General features: G+C 36.9%; 6 protein-coding genes and 1 pseudogene across 8 annotated transcripts in view; 3 read left to right on the top strand and 4 right to left on the bottom strand.

Moving 5' to 3' along the window:
• Positions 1-1,880, bottom strand: part of LOC104779361 (exocyst complex component EXO70A1-like) — a 2,637-nt gene extending 757 nt beyond the window's left edge. The window contains exons 1-2 of the mRNA XM_010503712.1: positions 1,443-1,880; positions 37-1,130 (exon numbers count right to left, since the gene is read on the bottom strand). Of these exons, the coding sequence (XP_010502014.1) occupies positions 37-1,130; positions 1,443-1,880 (1,532 nt within the window). The remainder of the gene's footprint in view (positions 1-36; positions 1,131-1,442) is intronic.
• Positions 1,248-5,752, top strand: LOC109125182 (oligouridylate-binding protein 1A-like). Its single transcript, XM_019241123.1, has 11 exons — positions 1,248-1,374; positions 3,636-3,762; positions 4,073-4,134; positions 4,241-4,343; positions 4,448-4,524; positions 4,608-4,669; positions 4,766-4,853; positions 4,989-5,064; positions 5,155-5,185; positions 5,401-5,469; positions 5,718-5,752. Exons 2-11 carry the CDS (start codon positions 3,643-3,645, stop codon positions 5,750-5,752), a joined length of 723 nt encoding a protein of 240 aa, XP_019096668.1. The 5' UTR covers positions 1,248-1,374; positions 3,636-3,642.
• LOC104778342 (oligouridylate-binding protein 1A) lies at positions 5,789-10,922 on the top strand. Of its 2 annotated transcripts, none has more exons than XM_019243983.1 (12): positions 5,789-5,865; positions 5,972-6,074; positions 6,179-6,255; positions 6,339-6,400; positions 6,497-6,584; positions 6,720-6,795; positions 6,886-6,916; positions 7,132-7,251; positions 7,346-7,431; positions 9,246-9,422; positions 9,529-9,660; positions 10,454-10,922. In XM_019243983.1, exons 1-12 carry the CDS (start codon positions 5,789-5,791, stop codon positions 10,586-10,588), a joined length of 1,164 nt encoding a protein of 387 aa, XP_019099528.1. In that variant the 3' UTR covers positions 10,589-10,922. The 2 variants fall into 2 exon arrangements, with proteins under 2 accessions (XP_019099528.1, XP_019099527.1); XM_019243982.1 differs by lacking the exons at positions 5,789-5,865; positions 5,972-6,074; positions 6,179-6,255; ... (4 more) ...; positions 7,132-7,251; positions 7,346-7,431 and adding exons at positions 7,519-7,597; positions 7,694-7,796; positions 7,902-7,978; ... (4 more) ...; positions 8,853-8,972; positions 9,069-9,154.
• Positions 10,991-12,138, bottom strand: LOC104778339 (dormancy-associated protein homolog 4-like). Its single transcript, XM_010502768.2, has 3 exons — positions 11,778-12,138; positions 11,319-11,412; positions 10,991-11,206 (listed from the first exon to the last, which is right to left on the bottom strand). Exons 1-3 carry the CDS (start codon positions 12,040-12,042, stop codon positions 11,179-11,181), a joined length of 387 nt encoding a protein of 128 aa, XP_010501070.1. The 5' UTR covers positions 12,043-12,138; the 3' UTR covers positions 10,991-11,178.
• Positions 12,479-14,042, bottom strand: LOC104778338 (trihelix transcription factor ASIL1-like). Its single transcript, XM_010502767.2, has one exon. The coding sequence runs from the start codon at positions 13,832-13,834 to the stop codon at positions 12,668-12,670; it is 1,167 nt and encodes a 388-aa protein (XP_010501069.1). The 5' UTR covers positions 13,835-14,042; the 3' UTR covers positions 12,479-12,667.
• On the top strand, positions 14,488-15,699 carry LOC104778336 (17.4 kDa class III heat shock protein-like). Of its 2 annotated transcripts, XM_010502765.2 has the most exons (3): positions 14,488-14,826; positions 14,903-15,163; positions 15,618-15,699. In XM_010502765.2, exons 1-2 carry the CDS (start codon positions 14,620-14,622, stop codon positions 15,161-15,163), a joined length of 468 nt encoding a protein of 155 aa, XP_010501067.1. In that variant the 5' UTR covers positions 14,488-14,619; the 3' UTR covers positions 15,618-15,699. The 2 variants fall into 2 exon arrangements, with proteins under 2 accessions (XP_010501067.1, XP_010501066.1); XM_010502764.1 differs by lacking the exon at positions 15,618-15,699 and having other exon boundaries at positions 14,903-15,374.
• On the bottom strand, positions 15,497-17,661 carry LOC104778337 (annotated as a pseudogene).

The following is an 18,823-nucleotide window of genomic DNA, read 5'->3' as shown; positions in this document are numbered from 1 at the left end:
CTGAGTTCTTCTCTAAGCTGAGTATCTGGAACCAACCATGTCGACTGAATCCTATGAACCTCTTCAAACATTGTATTGAAAGCTTTAAACCTCTCTCTTAAAGCACTTTTCGATACACCAGAAGAGAAGCTTCCGCTCACATGTAATCCTTCATCTCTCAAGCTATTCAGAACTCTGACCCATGTGGCTCTCTGATACTTGGTAGCCGCCTGTCTAAATATCCCAGTAAGCTTTCTTAAATACTTATCTCCTATCAACTCCATTAGCTCCGGAGAGCTTTTCACCTTCTGAACTATGTAATGGACATTGTTCATGACGAAGATGTGAGACAAAGGTTCGTCTTTGTAATGCAAAGACTTCTCTTCAAGATTGAACTGAAGCATCACCATAGTCCAAATCATATGCAAAGCTAACGGAGATATTCCTTCAAGCTGAGAGATATCCATATCGGGATTGTTTCTATCATTGGTACATTCCAAACCCCGGCATGGTTTGGTCATGATGAGATCAATCAACGTTTCTTTATAGTCAGAGATCAAGTTGAGGTAGTTCATCACATACCTTGTCAATGGATGTATAGTTCCTCCAGGGACAGGAACAACCGAAGGCTCACGAAACACAGCGTTCTCAAACTCAGTGAGTATACCTCTTGCTGCTTCAGCTAATCTTGATTGTATCTCTGTAGCTTGAACAAGAATAGCCTCGGACGAACTCGAATCGAAGATCTCTTCCATATCAGGTAACAAATCTGTTAAAGCATCGTGTAAATCAAGAATCTTGAATAGTTTCTCAGGTGATCTTCTACTAATGCTTATAGCTTCAGGGAAATTGAAAAGTTGCAAAGCAGAGCCTTTGACAATATCCATGAAACATGTCGTCTCTTCCATGGTTCCTTCAAATATCTGCTCACAGAGTCTCTTCTCGCTAGCGAAGACTACTCTAACGCAAACTTTAGCCGCACGGATCCATCTCCTGATCTTCACTTCAACAGCTTCCCAGTCAAGTCTCTGAACATCTCCAATCCCTAATTTCACAATCCCTAGCTGCTTAAACATCGTTTCCATGGCGGTTTTTCTAACGTTTCCGTATACCTGAAGACACTCGCGTGAGTAACCAGCTCCGATCATCCTCTGAGCGATTGATCTCAGATCAGAGACAGCTTCGGGAGATACAAGATCAATCTCTCGTATANTTTTTTTTTTTTTTTTTTTTTTTTTTTTTTTTTTTTTTTTTTTTTTTTTTTTCTTTTCTTTCATCTTCTTCTTACTTGATTTTGAACCCTAGCTTAAGGGGAAAAAAATCACAACTTTTTCTCGGGGAAACAAACAGATATTTTTATCTATCGCAGTGAGAAAGAAGCCACAAAAGAAAAAGNATTTGCTATTGCTTCTTCTGCTCCTCGATAACCGGCGTGAACCGGAATCTGAACCATCCGGTAGAACCAGATCCACTTGTTGTTGCTGTTGTTGCTCTTCATCTTCGTCACAAGTTGTGACGCTATAGTCATCGTCAAGCTCGGTGCGGGAGGAAGAAGCGAAAGAGGAAGAAGATAGCGATGAATCGAGGAGAAGCGAATCAGGTTCGAAAGTCGAAGTCTGAGAGATCAAGATGTTTCTCAGCTCGTCTTCGAGCCTAGCCATGGCGATTTGAATCGTTGAGGTGGCTGGTTTGACTTCGTCGGAGACTGAGATTGAAGAGATGTGTCTTTGGACTTCGTCGACGGCTCGTAAGTAGCGATCTACTTCATCTCGATCACCACCGCTTTGGAAAATAAGATTCTCTTTAGCTTCTTCACATGTTGTTGAATCCCACCGGAGTATTATCTTCTCCGCCGTCTCTAAATCGGAACCATCGCCACGATTCTCATCAAGTGTTGACATGGATTGGTGTTTTGACTTCACCGATCGATTTAGGTCTCCTTAGAAATGAGATTTAGGCTGGTGGTGATGAAGAAAACTAATAATTTGGTTTGTGAATTTTTTTAATAAAGAAATCAAAATTCGTTTTTTTTTTTTTTTTTCCTTTTGGGAAAAGAGTCAATAGAGTGACTTATTCAACGCTCAGCTCGTGGGGTGTGTTTTTATTTTTTTTGTTTATGTCTGAAAAAAACCATAGAAAATTACTAAAATTATCAGTGTTTTTCGCCGGCGGCGTGACGCTACCTGGAATACAGAAAACTACGGCGAGTTCAATCTACTCTCACTTCAGAATGTAGATCTCTAATAATTAGCATGGATTATTTCAGTTTTTTTTATAGTGTTATTACATATCAGTACTGTCATAAACAAATGATAAATCAATTATTGTATTTAAATAAAAATCATTAAATTACTAGTATGTGTTATTATCATGTCTTAGAAATCACTAGGTGATAGTTATAGAGGAAACAGAGATTAAATCAGAGCTTAAATGGAATTAATCGGAACTAGTTTTAGGGTTATTTTATTAAATTAATAATAACATACAATTATATATTATTAAATATATGTATATTTTTTTATGTGATAGGAAAAAATATCAAATGAAATATATAACTATAATATTTGTATTTAAAATTACGGTAAACACATAAAAACGTAATTTTAAAAGAAAATTTTATGATTTTCATTAAAAATTTGTACATTAGTTATTGTAGAACATTATAAACTCTTCATTTAAATGTCTAAAAAAAAATATATAATTGATTAATAGTTGGATTCAAAAATAATTAGTATATACAAAACTAAGAGGAAATTAAACGGATTATACATGTTATAGTCAAATTGAATAGATTTATTTAAATAATGGATGATAGGCGAAGATTAATCATTAATGAAAGTGCAAATGATAGATCTATTGATTTTACTGGGCATTATTGGTGCTAACAGAAGATTTCTAAAAGGTAAGTTATTACAATAAACTCTAAAAGACTAAAAGCATATCATGCCCTGCCGACATGCAAAAAAGAACAAAACATAAAGGATAAAGGAACAATGAGCTTTTTAAGAATATAAAACAATTAGTAGTAACTAATCCACCTAAGGCATGCATAACAAAGAAAAAAAGTGTTAATTAAGTATCGATTGGTTTGATATGGTTGTCGTTTTTGTTTGAAATTTATTTTTGATAGTAAAATTATAAGTACATGAAATGAACAATTCAGTTTGTGTCTTAATCAGTTTGGTACTTTGGGCTGGGCCGTAAAAAAACTACGTAACTAATTTGTCAGTCACGGGAACGCAACGCACTGTACTCTGCCACTTCACTGTGTGAGTAAAGTGAGTTTGGGCCTTGAGCTGGGCCGTTAGCAAATGAATATTCACAGCCGCGTGAGATTAGAACTTACCCTATCTATCTCTCTCTCTCTCTCGAAGAAATCGTCAGACTCCTATAAAATGGTCACTTGTTTCGTACGGCCTTTCTTTACTCCCTTTAGAGAGATAGAGAGAGAGAGTGCGTGCGATTATCTTCTCTTTCTTCTTTGATTTATTTTCCTTTTTTTTTTTCTCTTTTTTTTTTTCTTTTTTTTTCTTCTTCTTTCATCTTCTTCATACTTGATTTTGAACCCTAGCTGAAGGGGAAAAAAATCACAACTTTTTCTCGGGGAAACAAACAGATATTTTTATCTATCGCAGTGAGAAAGAAGCCACAAAAGAAAAAAAAATGCAGAATCAAAGGCTGAAGCTGCAGCAGCAACAACATCAACAAGCTATGATTCAGCAAGCTATGATGCAACAACAACATCCTTCTCTTTATCATCCTGGTGTTATGCCTCCTCCTCAGGTCTTTTTTCATTTCATTGATCTGTTTTGGTTTTGTCTTTTGCCTCATTCGTGATTAGGGTTTGTTTTGTAATTCCGATTCGTAGGTTTCCATTCACTTCTTTAACCTCGTCTTATGAATCTATGTGGCTAGTTATCATTGTAAAGTTTTGAGCTTTTGATTTGTAGGCTAAGGTTTTGTGTTAGTAATTCGGTTTATGTGCTGATTTGTGTTTCTTGTGTTCAATTTTTGCTGGCAATGGTAAAAAGAGTGGTTTTGAGCAACTTGTTCTGTAATCATTTCTAAATGTTTGGTTATGCTATTATTACAGATGGAGCCTTTGCCAAGTGGAAACCTTCCTCCTGGTTTTGATCCCAGTACTTGCCGTAGTGTGTGAGTGTTTTTATTTCTATGATTTGTTTTTGTGACATTGGAACCAAAGATTTTTTTTGTGAAATGCTGAGTTTCAACCTGTGTAAATCGTTCTCTGGTATTGCAGGTATGCTGGCAACATTCACACGCAGGTCACGGAGGCTCTTCTTCAAGAGATTTTTGCAGGCGCTGGTCCTATTGAAAGCTGTAAACTCATCAGAAAGGATAAGGTTGATTTTTGAAAACTGCCCCTGGGTTTTTTTTTTTTTTTTTTCCAATGCTTAACTACTTACTGGAGCTAACTTGTAGACATGAATGTTTCCACACTTGGCAGTCATCATATGGATTTGTTCACTACTTCGATCGTAGATTTGCTGCTATGGCTATAATGACTCTTAACGGACGGCATATGTAAGTATCTGACACTGGTACTCTATGCTTTTTTTATTCATTTGTATGTTCCCTTCGACTGTAAGTAATACTGGATTTCGCAGATTTGGACAGCCTATGAAAGTTAATTGGGCGTATGCAACTGGTCAGAGGGAAGATACATCAAGTAAGTTAGGATTAGTACGGATTGATATTGCATTTTGTTCGCTTTTTCTTTGAGTGAGGCTGTGATGTTGAATGGTTTTGTTTACATGAAATGCAGGCCATTTCAACATTTTTGTTGGAGATCTCAGTCCAGAGGTTACTGATGCAGCATTGTTTGATAGCTTTGCTGCCTTCAATAGCTGCTCGTAAGTGCTTGGTTATATAAAAAAAAAAAATCTAGTTACACAACTTAGTTGTACCTATATATCACTATCGTGTTACAAGGTTTCTTTATTGATGAAGCTTATTTTTCTAAACACTCCATCATTATTCTTATGAAGGGATGCAAGAGTAATGTGGGACCAGAAAACTGGACGCTCAAGGGGCTTTGGGTTTGTTTCCTTCCGTAATCAGCAGGTTTTGTATTCTTTAAATCATTGGTGACTGTTGTTTTTAGCTCCATTCATGGATTTTTATTGATGTTTGAATGTTAAATTTGTTTTGCAGGATGCTCAAACTGCCATAAATGAGATGAATGGTAAGAATTATCTTGTAACAGCTTGTGGTATTATAGCTTTATCTTTATGGTTGCTTTTTGAACTTTGGTTTCTCCATGCTGATATTTTATGATGCATTTTGTTGTGTAATATTGTGGGCCAATCATGCTTTGCCTCTAGAATTGAGTTGTTATCTGAATTCCTAGCGCTTTCTTTTGTCAGTACTACAACCTTGGTTTGTTTTACTTCATCTCAGGTAAATGGTTAANTGATGCAACAACAACATCCTTCTCTTTATCATCCTGGTGTTATGCCTCCTCCTCAGGTCTTTTTTTTCATTTCATTGATCTGTTTTGGTTTTGTCTTTGCTTTTTGTTTTTTAATGCCTCATTCGTGATTAGGGTTTGTTTTGTTATTCCGATTCGTGGGTTTCCAATCACTGAGTTCTCTAACCTGGTCTTCTGAATCTCTGTCTCTCTTCTATGGGTAATTATCATTGTAAAGCTTTGAGTTTTTGATTGTGGGCTAAGGTTTAATTCGGTTTATGTGCTGATTTGTGTTTCTTGTGTTCAGTTTTTGCTGGCAATGGTAGAAAAGAGTGGTTTTGAGCAACTTGTTCTGTAATCATTTCTAAATGTTTGGTTATGCTATTATTACAGATGGAGCCTTTGCCAAGTGGAAACCTTCCTCCTGGTTTTGATCCCAGTACTTGCCGTAGTGTGTGAGTGTTTTTATTTCTATGATTTGTTTTTGTGACATTGGAACCAAAGATTTTTTTTGTGAAATGCTGAGTTTCAACCTGTGTAAATCGTTCTCTGGTATTGCAGGTATGCTGGCAACATTCACACGCAGGTCACGGAGGCTCTTCTTCAAGAGATTTTTGCAGGCGCTGGTCCTATTGAAAGCTGTAAACTCATCAGAAAGGATAAGGTTGATTTTTGAAAACTGCCCCTGGGTTTTTTTTTTTTTTTTTTCCAATGCTTAACTACTTACTGGAGCTAACTTGTAGACATGAATGTTTCCACACTTGGCAGTCATCATATGGATTTGTTCACTACTTCGATCGTAGATTTGCTGCTATGGCTATAATGACTCTTAACGGACGGCATATGTAAGTATCTGACACTGGTACTCTATGCTTTTTTTATTCATTTGTATGTTCCCTTCGACTGTAAGTAATACTGGATTTCGCAGATTTGGACAGCCTATGAAAGTTAATTGGGCGTATGCAACTGGTCAGAGGGAAGATACATCAAGTAAGTTAGGATTAGTACGGATTGATATTGCATTTTGTTCGCTTTTTCTTTGAGTGAGGCTGTGATGTTGAATGGTTTTGTTTACATGAAATGCAGGCCATTTCAACATTTTTGTTGGAGATCTCAGTCCAGAGGTTACTGATGCAGCATTGTTTGATAGCTTTGCTGCCTTCAATAGCTGCTCGTAAGTGCTTGGTTATATAAAAAAAAAAAATCTAGTTACACAACTTAGTTGTACCTATATATCACTATCGTGTTACAAGGTTTCTTTATTGATGAAGCTTATTTTTCTAAACACTCCATCATTATTCTTATGAAGGGATGCAAGAGTAATGTGGGACCAGAAAACTGGACGCTCAAGGGGCTTTGGGTTTGTTTCCTTCCGTAATCAGCAGGTTTTGTATTCTTTAAATCATTGGTGACTGTTGTTTTTAGCTCCATTCATGGATTTTTATTGATGTTTGAATGTTAAATTTGTTTTGCAGGATGCTCAAACTGCCATAAATGAGATGAATGGTAAGAATTATCTTGTAACAGCTTGTGGTATTATAGCTTTATCTTTATGGTTGCTTTTTGAACTTTGGTTTCTCCATGCTGATATTTTATGATGCATTTTGTTGTGTAATATTGTGGGCCAATCATGCTTTGCCTCTAGAATTGAGTTGTTATCTGAATTCCTAGCGCTTTCTTTTGTCAGTACTACAACCTTGGTTTGTTTTACTTCATCTCAGGTAAATGGTTAAGTAGCAGACAGATCAGATGCAACTGGGCGACAAAAGGTGCTACTTTTGGCGAAGACAAGCATAGCTCTGATGGAAAAAGTGTCGTGGAACTTACAAATGGCTCTTCAGGTTTTCATTTGATGACTGTGCAACTATTAAAATTTTCACACTCTTAAAAATGATCTTTTTGAAGATTACACTGATTAAACATTTGATTATGCAGAGGATGGTAGAGAGCTCGCAAATGAAGATGCCCCTGAAAACAATCCACAATATACAACTGTCTATGTAGGAAACCTCTCTCCAGAAGTAAGTTATCAACGTAACGAATTGCTCTACATAACACAGAGGCAGCACTTGTTTTTCTTTGGGCACCANTCATTTCTAAATGTTTGGTTATGCTATTATTGCAGATGGAGCCTTTGCCAAGTGGAAACCTTCCTCCTGGTTTTGATCCCAGTACTTGCCGTAGTGTGTGAGTGTTTTTATTTCTATGATTTGTTTTTGTGACATTGGAACCAAAGAGAAATGCTGAGTTTCAACCTGTTTTAATCGTTCTCTGGTATTGCAGGTATGCTGGCAACATTCACACGCAGGTCACGGAGGCTCTTCTTCAAGAGATTTTTGCAGGCGCTGGTCCTATTGAAAGCTGTAAACTCATCAGAAAGGATAAGGTTGAGTTTTGAAAACTGCCCCTGGTTTTTTTTTTTTTTTTTTTTCCAACGCTAAACTACTTACTGGAGCTAACTTCTAGACATGAATGTTTCCACACTTGCCAGTCATCATATGGATTTGTTCACTACTTCGATCGTAGATTTGCTGCTATGGCTATAATGACTCTTAACGGAAGGCATATGTAAGTATCTGACACTGGTACTCTATGCTTTTTTTATTCATTTTGTATGTTCCCTTCGATTGTAAGTAATACTGGATTTCGCAGATTTGGACAGCCTATGAAAGTTAATTGGGCGTATGCAACTGGTCAGAGGGAAGATACATCAAGTAAGTTAGGATTAGTACGGATTGATATTGCATTTTGTTCGCTTTTTCTTTGAGTGAGGCTGTGATGTTGAATGGTTTTGTTTACATGAAATGCAGGCCATTTCAACATTTTTGTTGGAGATCTCAGTCCAGAGGTTACTGATGCAGCATTGTTTGATAGCTTTGCTGCCTTCAATAGCTGCTCGTAAGTGCTTGGTTATAAAAAAAAAAATCTAGTTACACAACTTAGTTGTACCTATATATTACTATCGTGTTACAAGGTTTCTTTATTGATGAAGCTTATTTTTCTAAACACTCCATCATTATTCTTATGAAGGGATGCAAGAGTAATGTGGGACCAGAAAACTGGACGCTCAAGGGGCTTTGGGTTTGTTTCCTTCCGTAATCAGCAGGTTTTGTATTCTTAAATCATTGGTGACTGTTGTTTTTAGCTCCATTCTTGGTTTTCATTGATGTTTGAATGTTAAATTTGTTTTGCAGGATGCTCAAACTGCCATAAATGAGATGAATGGTAAGAATTATCTTGTAGCAGCTTGTGGTATTATAGCTTTATGGTTGCTTTTTGAACTTTGGTTTCTCCATGCTGATATTTTATGATGCATTTTGCTGTGTAATATTGTGGCTGGAAAGGCCAATCATGCTTTGCCTCTAGAATTGAGTTACTATCTGAATTCCTAGCGCTTTCTTTTGTCAGTACTACAACCTTGGTTTGTTTTACTTCATCTCAGGTAAATGGTTAAGTAGCAGACAGATCAGATGCAACTGGGCGACAAAAGGTGCTACTTTTGGCGAAGACAAGCATAGCTCTGATGGAAAAAGTGTTGTGGAACTTACAAATGGCTCTTCAGGTTTCTATTTGATGACTGTGCAACTATTAAAATTTTCACACTCTCTTAAAAAAGATTTTCTTGAAGATTACACTGATTGAACATTTGATTATGCAGAGGATGGTAGAGAGCTCGCAAATGAAGATGCCCCTGAAAACAATCCTCAATATACAACTGTCTATGTAGGAAACCTCTCTCCAGAAGTAAGTTATCAACTTAACGAATTGCTCTACATAACACAGAGGCAGCACGTCTTTTTCTTTGGGCACCTTGTGATAGTTGTCAATCTTGCAGGTAACTCAGCTTGATCTACACCGTCTATTTTATGCACTTGGCGCTGGAGTGATTGAAGAGGTCCGTGTCCAGCGGGACAAAGGGTTTGGTTTTGTGAGATATAACACTCATGAAGAGGCTGCTCTTGCTATCCAGATGGGCAACGCTCAGCCTTTCCTCTTTAGCAGACAGATAAAGGTACTAACTTTAGCTATGCTTACCTAGATCTAACTGTTGTTTCATCATTCTGACTTTCTCTGGAGAAGTGTTAGAACCCATTCCTTGTTTCTGTGATTAATTGCAGTGTTCGTGGGGAAGCAAACCAACTCCATCAGGCACAGCCTCAAACCCACTTCCCCCACCAGCCCCGGTCTCAGTCCCCACTCTATCTGCAATGGACCTTTTAGCCTATGAGAGACAACTGGCTATAGCTAAGATGCACNTTGCTGCTATGGCTATAATGACTCTTAACGGAAGGCATATGTAAGTATCTGACACTGGTACTCTATGCTTTTTTTATTCATTTTGTATGTTCCCTTCGATNGCTCATGTACTATCAGTAATAAACTCTGGTCCTAGCTCTTGTGATACTTTTTTTTTTCTTTCTCTTTCTTCCTTTCTTTTTAATTTTAAGTTTTTCTTGCTTTTTTTTTCTAGACCTGGTTCAAGAGTCTTTATGTATGTGTCTCTTATTAAAGCATTTGGTTTTTATTTATGTATGGAGAGCTTGATGCTCAGTTTGTAACCTATCGGTCTTACTTGGACTGAAAGCAAGCAATAAGATGACATCAAATAAAAGGGATTTAGTTTTGGGGATTTTATGTTGTTTGAGGTGTAGTACATGATGTATTGTTGTTCTGTAATGGTAGATTTGAATGAAACTACATTTGTCGGTTATTTATACAGTACAAAAGTTCTCTAGTTTCATTTATACTGAAGTAATTTGTCTGAAGCATAAATACAAATGAAAACACCACTTGTTAGATATTTGGAAGAGTTCGAATAATCGTTGTAATAGAAATGTAGGCTTTGTTTCAAGAGACATCAATTGAATACTGACCGTATCAGTAAATATTTACATAATTTACATGCATAGGTTACTTAAATGTTATTTACACAAAAACCTCGTAAGATTTTTCTCTCTCGGCTTTGTTCAACGGTCCAACGCGTTTATNACTCTATCTGCAATGGACCTTTTAGCCTATGAGAGACAACTGGCTATAGCTAAGATGCACCCTCAGGCTCAACATTCTCTAAGGCAAGGAGGTCTTGGAGTCAATGTAGCTGGAGCAAGTGCAACTATGTACGATGGTGGCTTTCAGAATGTAGCTGCGGCACATCAGCAGCTCATGTACTATCAGTAATAAACTCTGGTCCTAGCTCTTGTGATACTTTTTTTTTTCTTTCTCTTTCTTCCTTTCTTTTTAATTTTAAGTTTTTCTTGCTTTTTTTTTCTAGACCTGGTTCAAGAGTCTTTATGTATGTGTCTCTTATTAAAGCATTTGGTTTTTATTTATGTATGGAGAGCTTGATGCTCAGTTTGTAACCTATCGGTCTTACTTGGACTGAAAGCAAGCAATAAGATGACATCAAATAAAAGGGATTTAGTTTTGGGGATTTTATGTTGTTTGAGGTGTAGTACATGATGTATTGTTGTTCTGTAATGGTAGATTTGAATGAAACTACATTTGTCGGTTATTTATACAGTACAAAAGTTCTCTAGTTTCATTTATACTGAAGTAATTTGTCTGAAGCATAAATACAAATGAAAACACCACTTGTTAGATATTTGGAAGAGTTCGAATAATCGTTGTAATAGAAATGTAGGCTTTGTTTCAAGAGACATCAATTGAATACTGACCGTATCAGTAAATATTTACATAATTTACATGCATAGGTTACTTAAATGTTATTTACACAAAAACCTCGTAAGATTTTTCTCTCTCGGCTTTGTTCAACGGTCCAACGCGTTTATCACAATCCTGCATAGACATAGAGGGATTATATCAATGCAGTTAGATACGCAAAGGGTTTTTTCTTTTTTTTTTTCTTTTTCTTTTCTGATATATTAAAGTGATGGAGAAAATAACAAACCAATCATAAGTGGTGAGACTTGCGGCATTGTCTTCGCCAGAGGAAGGGATTTTACCGGCAGTGAATGGTCCCAAATCATCGCATGGTGTCCCAGCTGCATAATTTATGTTTTACCCAAACGTGAGTACTACATAAGTCTTATCTTTTTAAAATACTATAACGTTAATTTTGTAAATAGCATACCATTTACATACAATTCATTTTCTAACAATTAACGTTCATTAATACTACTTATATGAAAAAGACTCCGAAAAACACCAATCATTCTCTATTCTTTATTATCATTTACTGCTATTCACATACTCCAACTAACCAATCATGTAACATGAATTCCAATGCAAGAAACATAGGCTAAATCTTTCATTAACTAGAACTTTTAAACATTTTACCCGCGAAAACTCTCTAATTGTATTGTAATTAATCATTTTGATTAAGAGGAAAGAGGAGAGAAATAAGTACGGGTTAAAGGCGTCCCCGGGATGCTACATGACCCGGTGGGAGAACCCGAAACACGATTCGGATCCATTTTCAATTTACGAAGACCAAGGACATTGTTATTCCCCTTGGTCACCATTATGCTTCTGGTGACTTGATCGTTCGAGAGAGCAGGACGAGAAGATCGGACGGTGGATGATGATGAATTGTGCTTTCTCAATTTACCGAGACCATTGTCCGGCGTTGGTCCGGCCACCGTTTCATCCCACAGCTTGTGTAGGAACCCCATCCGATCAACAAATTTATCCAAAATATATAATATATATTTTTTGAATTAATTCCGGTTTTTATTTTACTGTCTCTATCTTCTCTTTTTTCTTCTGCCATGAAAATGGATTTTATAGAGGAAAGAACGAGAAAGAAAAGCATTGAATATTTTTAGTGAGGTTAATTATAAGCTTTGTCTTAATTAAGAAGATTTTAATTTAAGGATAAAAAGATGCTGACTAATCAATCAATTGTCTCTCTAATCTCATTCTACTAAGACATTGGCTATATTGTGTCTTCTTAACTTAGAATCACAAACTGCTAAATATTCAGGTTTCTTACTAAGAAAAGTCTCAAAATCTTTTTAGAATCACAGTGACTAAGAATTACAGAGGTTTCAAGATATTCAAGTTCAAACTTTTTTTTTTTAATTTGCCCATATTTCAGCCCAAAACGGATAACAACAACAACGAATATAACAAGAACATGATGATAATGATCAGAGTCATAAGAACTTAACTACATTTACACATCCCACAAGGCAGCAACAACAACAAGAACAACAACATGAAATCCTAAATCCAGCAATCTAGACAGCTTTTATCATAGCAAATATCAATAGGAACATTTTGTGTTTCAATTGTTTGTCAGCTACTTACATTGCCGTTATTCTTGACATTGCGATCATCATCATCATTATCATCATCATCATCATCATCATCATCATCATCAACGATCCTTCTATCTCCTCGCTGCCTGCTCCTCTCTTCCTCTTCTTGATTGCTCTGTGTTATCTCCAACTGAGTTTTCAAGAACTGCATTCTCTGCAATTCCATCTCTTTAGCGAACTTCATCCTCTCTTTTTCCAATTCCACCATTAGCTTAAGCTTAGCAGTCTCAGCTTTCTCATAAGCCTCCGTGAATCCGAGAATCGCCCTCGCCACATCTCCAACTCCACTCCCTTCACTCTTATCCACCTTCAACCTCTTTGGCAGCTGATACGAAACAGGTTGAGGCGGTGGCAAACTCTCAGCAGAATCAGGTGAAGCCTCAAGTTCAGGATCAGACTCAGACTCAGACTCAGTCTCAGAAGCACTTCGTTTCCTAAAATGCCAACGCATGGAATCAGAACCTCTCTTCAAATCCCCTCCTCCTTGAATCTGCGTCCCTTTAGCTTGCCGTTTAAACAGATGCGAACGGCTACTCACAAGACCTCCTCCCATAGGAGCCTTCTCTGAAGCTCTGGTAGTGATAGCTGTTGTAGTACTAGCACCAATCAAACTCTCAAGCTTCTTGAAGAAGACCCATTTACTAGGTCCATCACCAGAAGCAATCTTAGCCTTCTCTTGCTTATACTTCTTCTTGACAGTATCAATCCTGTTCTTACACTGTATATCAGTTTTAGGGTATTTGCATTGACGAGACTTGTTCACAATCTCAGCTACTTCTTTCCAATGCTGTTGCTTCAATGTTCCTTTACCTGGCTCAGAGAACCGATCTCCCCAAGCGTCGATTAGAACCTTTGTAGCTTCTTCGCTCCAACAATCGTCTCTTCCGCCGCCGCCACCACCGCTTCCTCCTCGTCCGTTTCTGTTACCGCTACCACCACCACCGGTTACAGCAGGAGTATGAACCACTAACGCTAAAGCGTTCCTCGACGGAGACTGAGACGAAACAGAAGCAGCCGTCGGTTTCTTCACAACGGCGACGGTAACGTCGTTTGTCGGCAAAATCGGCGGAGAGGGAGGAGCTTGTGGTGAAAGGGAAGAATCTCCCGGAGAATGAATCGACTGAATCTCGTCGTCTTCCTCCATCGCTTAGCTTGAAATTTTCAGAGAATCTGAGGAATTTTATGCCAAATTGTTTTGGATCTGAGATTCGTTCACCGGCGAGGGGATAAGGTCACCGGATAGGTGAAATCTCCGTTATTGACCCGATGGTTATGTTAAAAGACGAAAACACCCTTCAACTCCCTTTCTTTTAAAAATAAACGTGAAAGCGAGCGATTTCAGAAACCGTGAATATTCGATTTGGTTTTTATTGGTAAATTAACATTATTGCTATAGCCTATATGGTATTTATTCTTTTGCCATTTTTATTAGAAGAATATTGAATATACACCCTGACAGCCGACGGATTATAAATTTAATTTTGTTCAATCTATATATATATATATATATATTTTTTTTTTAGTCGACAAAATGAATAAAAAACTAATATTATATTTACAAATTACAAATTTGAATTCATAATTTTTTTTTTTTTTTTGTAAGCTCAAACCCGAAATAGAACAATGACATAAATTAAGTCCAGTGGACTAAAGGCCTGATATAACTGTGAAGGCCCAATAATAAAAAAGACATTGATGATGGTAGGCGTGGAAGCTTTTTGGAAACAGCTCAAGATCACTAGTTCCTTCTAGAATTAAATCTCTGGAACGTTCTTGTGTCCTCGATATAATAAGAATGGAGCTTAATTTTCAAAACGCAACAAATCGAGAGAACACGAAGACGATTCAGTTAGAAAAGTTTGATACTTTTAGTTTCCTGATTTCTGTTTTCCCCGGGAAAGTTTTCAGAATCGGAGAAAGAAAAAGAAAATGAGTGCTGTTGCGATAAACCACTTGTTCGGCTTTCCGGAGACGATCGAGAAGCTGATTCTCCCGATCCCTCGTTCCGGCGAAGGTAACAATACCGAGTCTCGAGTTGGAGGAGGAAGTAACAACATCCCAATCGACATTTTGGAATCTTCTAAAGAATACATATTTTATCTTGACATCCCCGGAATCTCAAAATCCGATATCCAGGTAATTACAAAACACCCACAGTAGTGTCAATTGGTTGTGAAATTTAGGATTTTTATTGATATACTTGTTTGGATAGGTGACTGTGGATGAAGAGAGGACGTTGGTGATTAAAAGTAATGGGAAGAGGAAGAGAGATGATGATGGTGAAGAAGGTTCTAAGTACATTAGACTTGAGAGGAGACTTGCTCAGAATCTTGTTAAGAAGTTCCGCTTACCGGAAGATGCTGACGTGTCTGCCGTTACGGCTAAGTATCAAGATGGGGTTTTGACTGTCACCGTTGGCAAGTTACCGCCGCAGCCACCTAAGCCTAAGACTGTTCAAATCGCTGTTTCTTGAGTATGGTTTCTTCTTCGTGTTTTTTGTTTGTGTCTGCTCTAGTTTGTTGTTTTTTTTTGGATCTGTAAGGACTCTGTTCTGTCTCATGTTTTCTGGTACATGTCAATAACCACAAGGTTGGATCTTTAAGGATTCTTGTTCCTTTGTAAAGCGGTTGTTTCAGTTTCCTTGTCTAGTTCCTTGTTAATTAAGAACAGATGATTTGTTGTGATGTGAGTATTATGATTAGTTTATTATGAGTCAAGCTCGATACTTTTGTTACCAAACCCAAAAAGAAAAAGAGATGTTTTAGGTTTTAGTAGCTCTTAAACTTCTTTTGGCTTTTCTCATGTATTGAAACCACAATCTTATATCATGAAGGAGCTAACTTCGTTAACTTGATATAGCCAATGATTCTCCATCTCTGATTCCATCTTCTTGATATCATAAAGACTCTCAATTTTTCTCTGTCTAGGTCTCATGGCAGCCATAGCTTCTTGTATATCAGCTAAGATGACTGTAATGTCCAGAGGAAGGACCATAAGCTCCCTGAGATTTCGGTCCAGTCACTTCCGGATCTGCTCCCCATATCAAATGTCCGACATGAAGGTTCGCTTCTTGCGTCAAATGCTTACCGTCAAAGAAGATGTATTCTTCAGGCTTGGTGCATACATTGTCTACCGAGCAACCTGTCCCATTGAGAGATCCAGTTCCACAATAAGCAGCGATCCCTGTCTCGAATGCTGCATCATCACACAATATAAATGTCAAAGGTCTATGGTGGTCGATGATGATTGACGGATACATACATTATTGTAAGATACTTACTGTAAGTCTTAGACTTGATAACTCTGTTTTGGACCGAGCTGAAGAAGTCGTAAAACGAGTATTGGAAACCATTGAGTTCTCGTGAGAGTTTAACCATGAGCTGCAACAGGTTCTTGTTATGCAAAGCTGCCATTTCTGAAGGCAGTTTCACGCATTCTTGAACATCTCCGCTTGCTTGTTTCACGACTGGTAAGCAACCCAACGGTGGCAAGTTCTGCAACGCAAATTTCCGCCCTCCAGCTCCATAAAGCACCTGTAAAAAAATCAACTGATGAAAACAAATATAGAGGGGAAGAAAAAAACAGATCATCAAAGAGATGTAGCTGCTGAGAGTTTTAACCTTAATTTGTCATTCTATGGTAGTGATGACTTGATCCACAAAAGCTTGTTTCTCATCATCTGAGGGACTTGAATTATTCTTAGCATAGTTCAAGTAATCTTCAGAGCCAATGTAGAACAAGTAGATAGCTTCAGAACATGATTGATTTGTCCATTTGTTCTTGTTTTCCGAAAATTTACTCACTTGTTGTGACAGAGTCATCTGTACAAAACATTCAAAAGTATCTAAATCTTTTAATCTGAAATTCCTTAGAAAGTTGTCTTATAATTAAATTTCTACCATCAAGATTCAAGAGCCAAAAGCTTCAACCAATTATTATACTTATGCACTTGTTTCTAAATGTAACATTGATTTTTGTTTGCACCCAACCCAAGATTTGACTTGACTACAAACTTGATTCCAAAGTCATACAAAAAAACATAAAAATTATATATCCAACAATTAGCCCATCTCCATGACTCCATGGGAGTATCTAAGTTAGATACCTGCCCATTAGAATAAATTAAAAATGTTCTTCTAAAAAAATGAGAGAGAAGAGTTGAAAGGTTATCATCAGATAATTTAGGTATCTAAACCAATAAGGGTGTTCTTAGGCCTTAGCAATATAATTTAAAGAAGAACAAAAAAAACTGACCGTCTCCGGAGGAGAGCCGAGAACGGTGGCGTCAGCGACAGCGAAGTTAGCTCCGTGAGAAAAATCCGCCGTGGTTTGGAGAATCGGAGAGATATGAGGAATTCCCATGAAATCAGCTGCGGAAAAACAATAATAAAAAAAACAAAATATATATCAAATAAAATAAAAACCATAGTAGTCATAGATTCTTGAAGTGATCAGTTTAATCACCAAGATAATCCGGAACGATAGAACCATCGGACCACCGTCCCGTGGCTTGTCCTACGGTGACTCCATAAGGAGGAAAGCTTGCGTCAACTCTGTTCTGAGAGAGAAACTGTTTGTTTCCCGCGTCGTAAAGGCTATCACCGAACACGAACAGCGTCTGAGCAAAGGAGACGGTGGGGAAGTGAAGTAGAAGAAGAAGAAGTAGTAGAGTAGCGAAGAAGTGAGATTTGAGACTCGCCATTGATACATCGGAAAGACAGAGAGAGAGCTTCGACGTTGGTTACTTAGTTAGAAACCACGAAGAATGAAGGAATGAACGTAAACGCATTGATGAAGCCACGTGATCAACGTTTTTAATTTAAAAAAAAAAAAGAAAATTTACTACGTTATCCCTTTGGTGGTGGCATTATTTTACTAATTAGTCGACAAGAAAACAAAGTATTACACCATTTTAATGATGATAATTTCATTTTACATCCACTTACATGTTGTGAGCATATGTAAAAATCATTGTTTTATTTAGAAGAGTGTGTTGTGGTAGTACTTGTTTCGATCAAATATATATAATTTATACTCTCTTTGTGTCAAGTGATTTCACGATCGTTAACTTAACCTTGACATTAGAATCATTCGCGGAAACAAGCTAGTCGAGTATTAAAAGCACTCGTATTAAGTTAAGTATCATCAACTTTATACATATGTTCTTCGACCGAAACGACGTCTTGTCACGAGTTAACGAACCGTACCAGTGTACATCTGTCGCAATATATCCATCAAAGACAATTTCGCAATTGATCTCTAAATATTTTACGACTAAAACAACCCAATCCGATATATAGTTCGATCTTGACAACTTGGATTAGATAACATCGGAAAATAAATGATGAGTTGTAATCAATTGTTGACAAACAATCTTCCGTGAGTCGTGACATGTAAAATAGACATCACACTAACAAAAAGTAAATCATTCGCATGCCTCACACTAGCGTGCCGATTCAACATGTAAAATGGACACCAACATGATATAAACAGAAACTTTAGCCTTACGTTGAAGCAATGTATCTTATATATATATATATATATATGTTTGTTTGTCTCTTACAAGGAAAAACCTTAAATTAGGACTAATCTAACTGCATCCGCTTCCCGTTGAGCTTCAACCCCATTACAAAACCCTGAATTACCTTACCAAATAAATAAGTTGGCCACTTGGCATCCAATCATTTTTTTCGGTTCTAGAACTGAATCTACANTACAGTCTTTCCTTCCTGTTACGGTTTCATGGCAACATATTTTTCATTTGACGTATTAATACTTAATAGTCAAATGAATATAATTACTTTTATTTTTCTTTTTATCCACACTTTTTTCGCCCTCCCAAAAATCATAAGAACCATGATACTGTTTTTTTTTTCCTTTTCTAAAAAAGCATTTAAAATCGGCAAATGGAAAAGAATATATATATATATATATATATGTACTGTATAAGTAATACTTCCAATATGGATTATGGAATGAAACTGAGCTATATTTGCTAACCAACGTAATATATATATATATATATATATATATATATATATATGATAACTTATAATTATATAATTCTTCATGTATGACATTGTCCGACTAAGTGAATATTATAAGTTATCATACATGACGAATTCGAAAACGG

This window comes from Camelina sativa, chromosome 3 (assembly GCF_000633955.1).
Source record: "Camelina sativa cultivar DH55 chromosome 3, Cs, whole genome shotgun sequence".
Lineage (NCBI taxonomy): Eukaryota > Viridiplantae > Streptophyta > Magnoliopsida > Brassicales > Brassicaceae > Camelina > Camelina sativa.
Note: the sequence above shows the minus strand (reverse complement) of the source record. Positions and strands in the feature narration are given on the sequence as shown.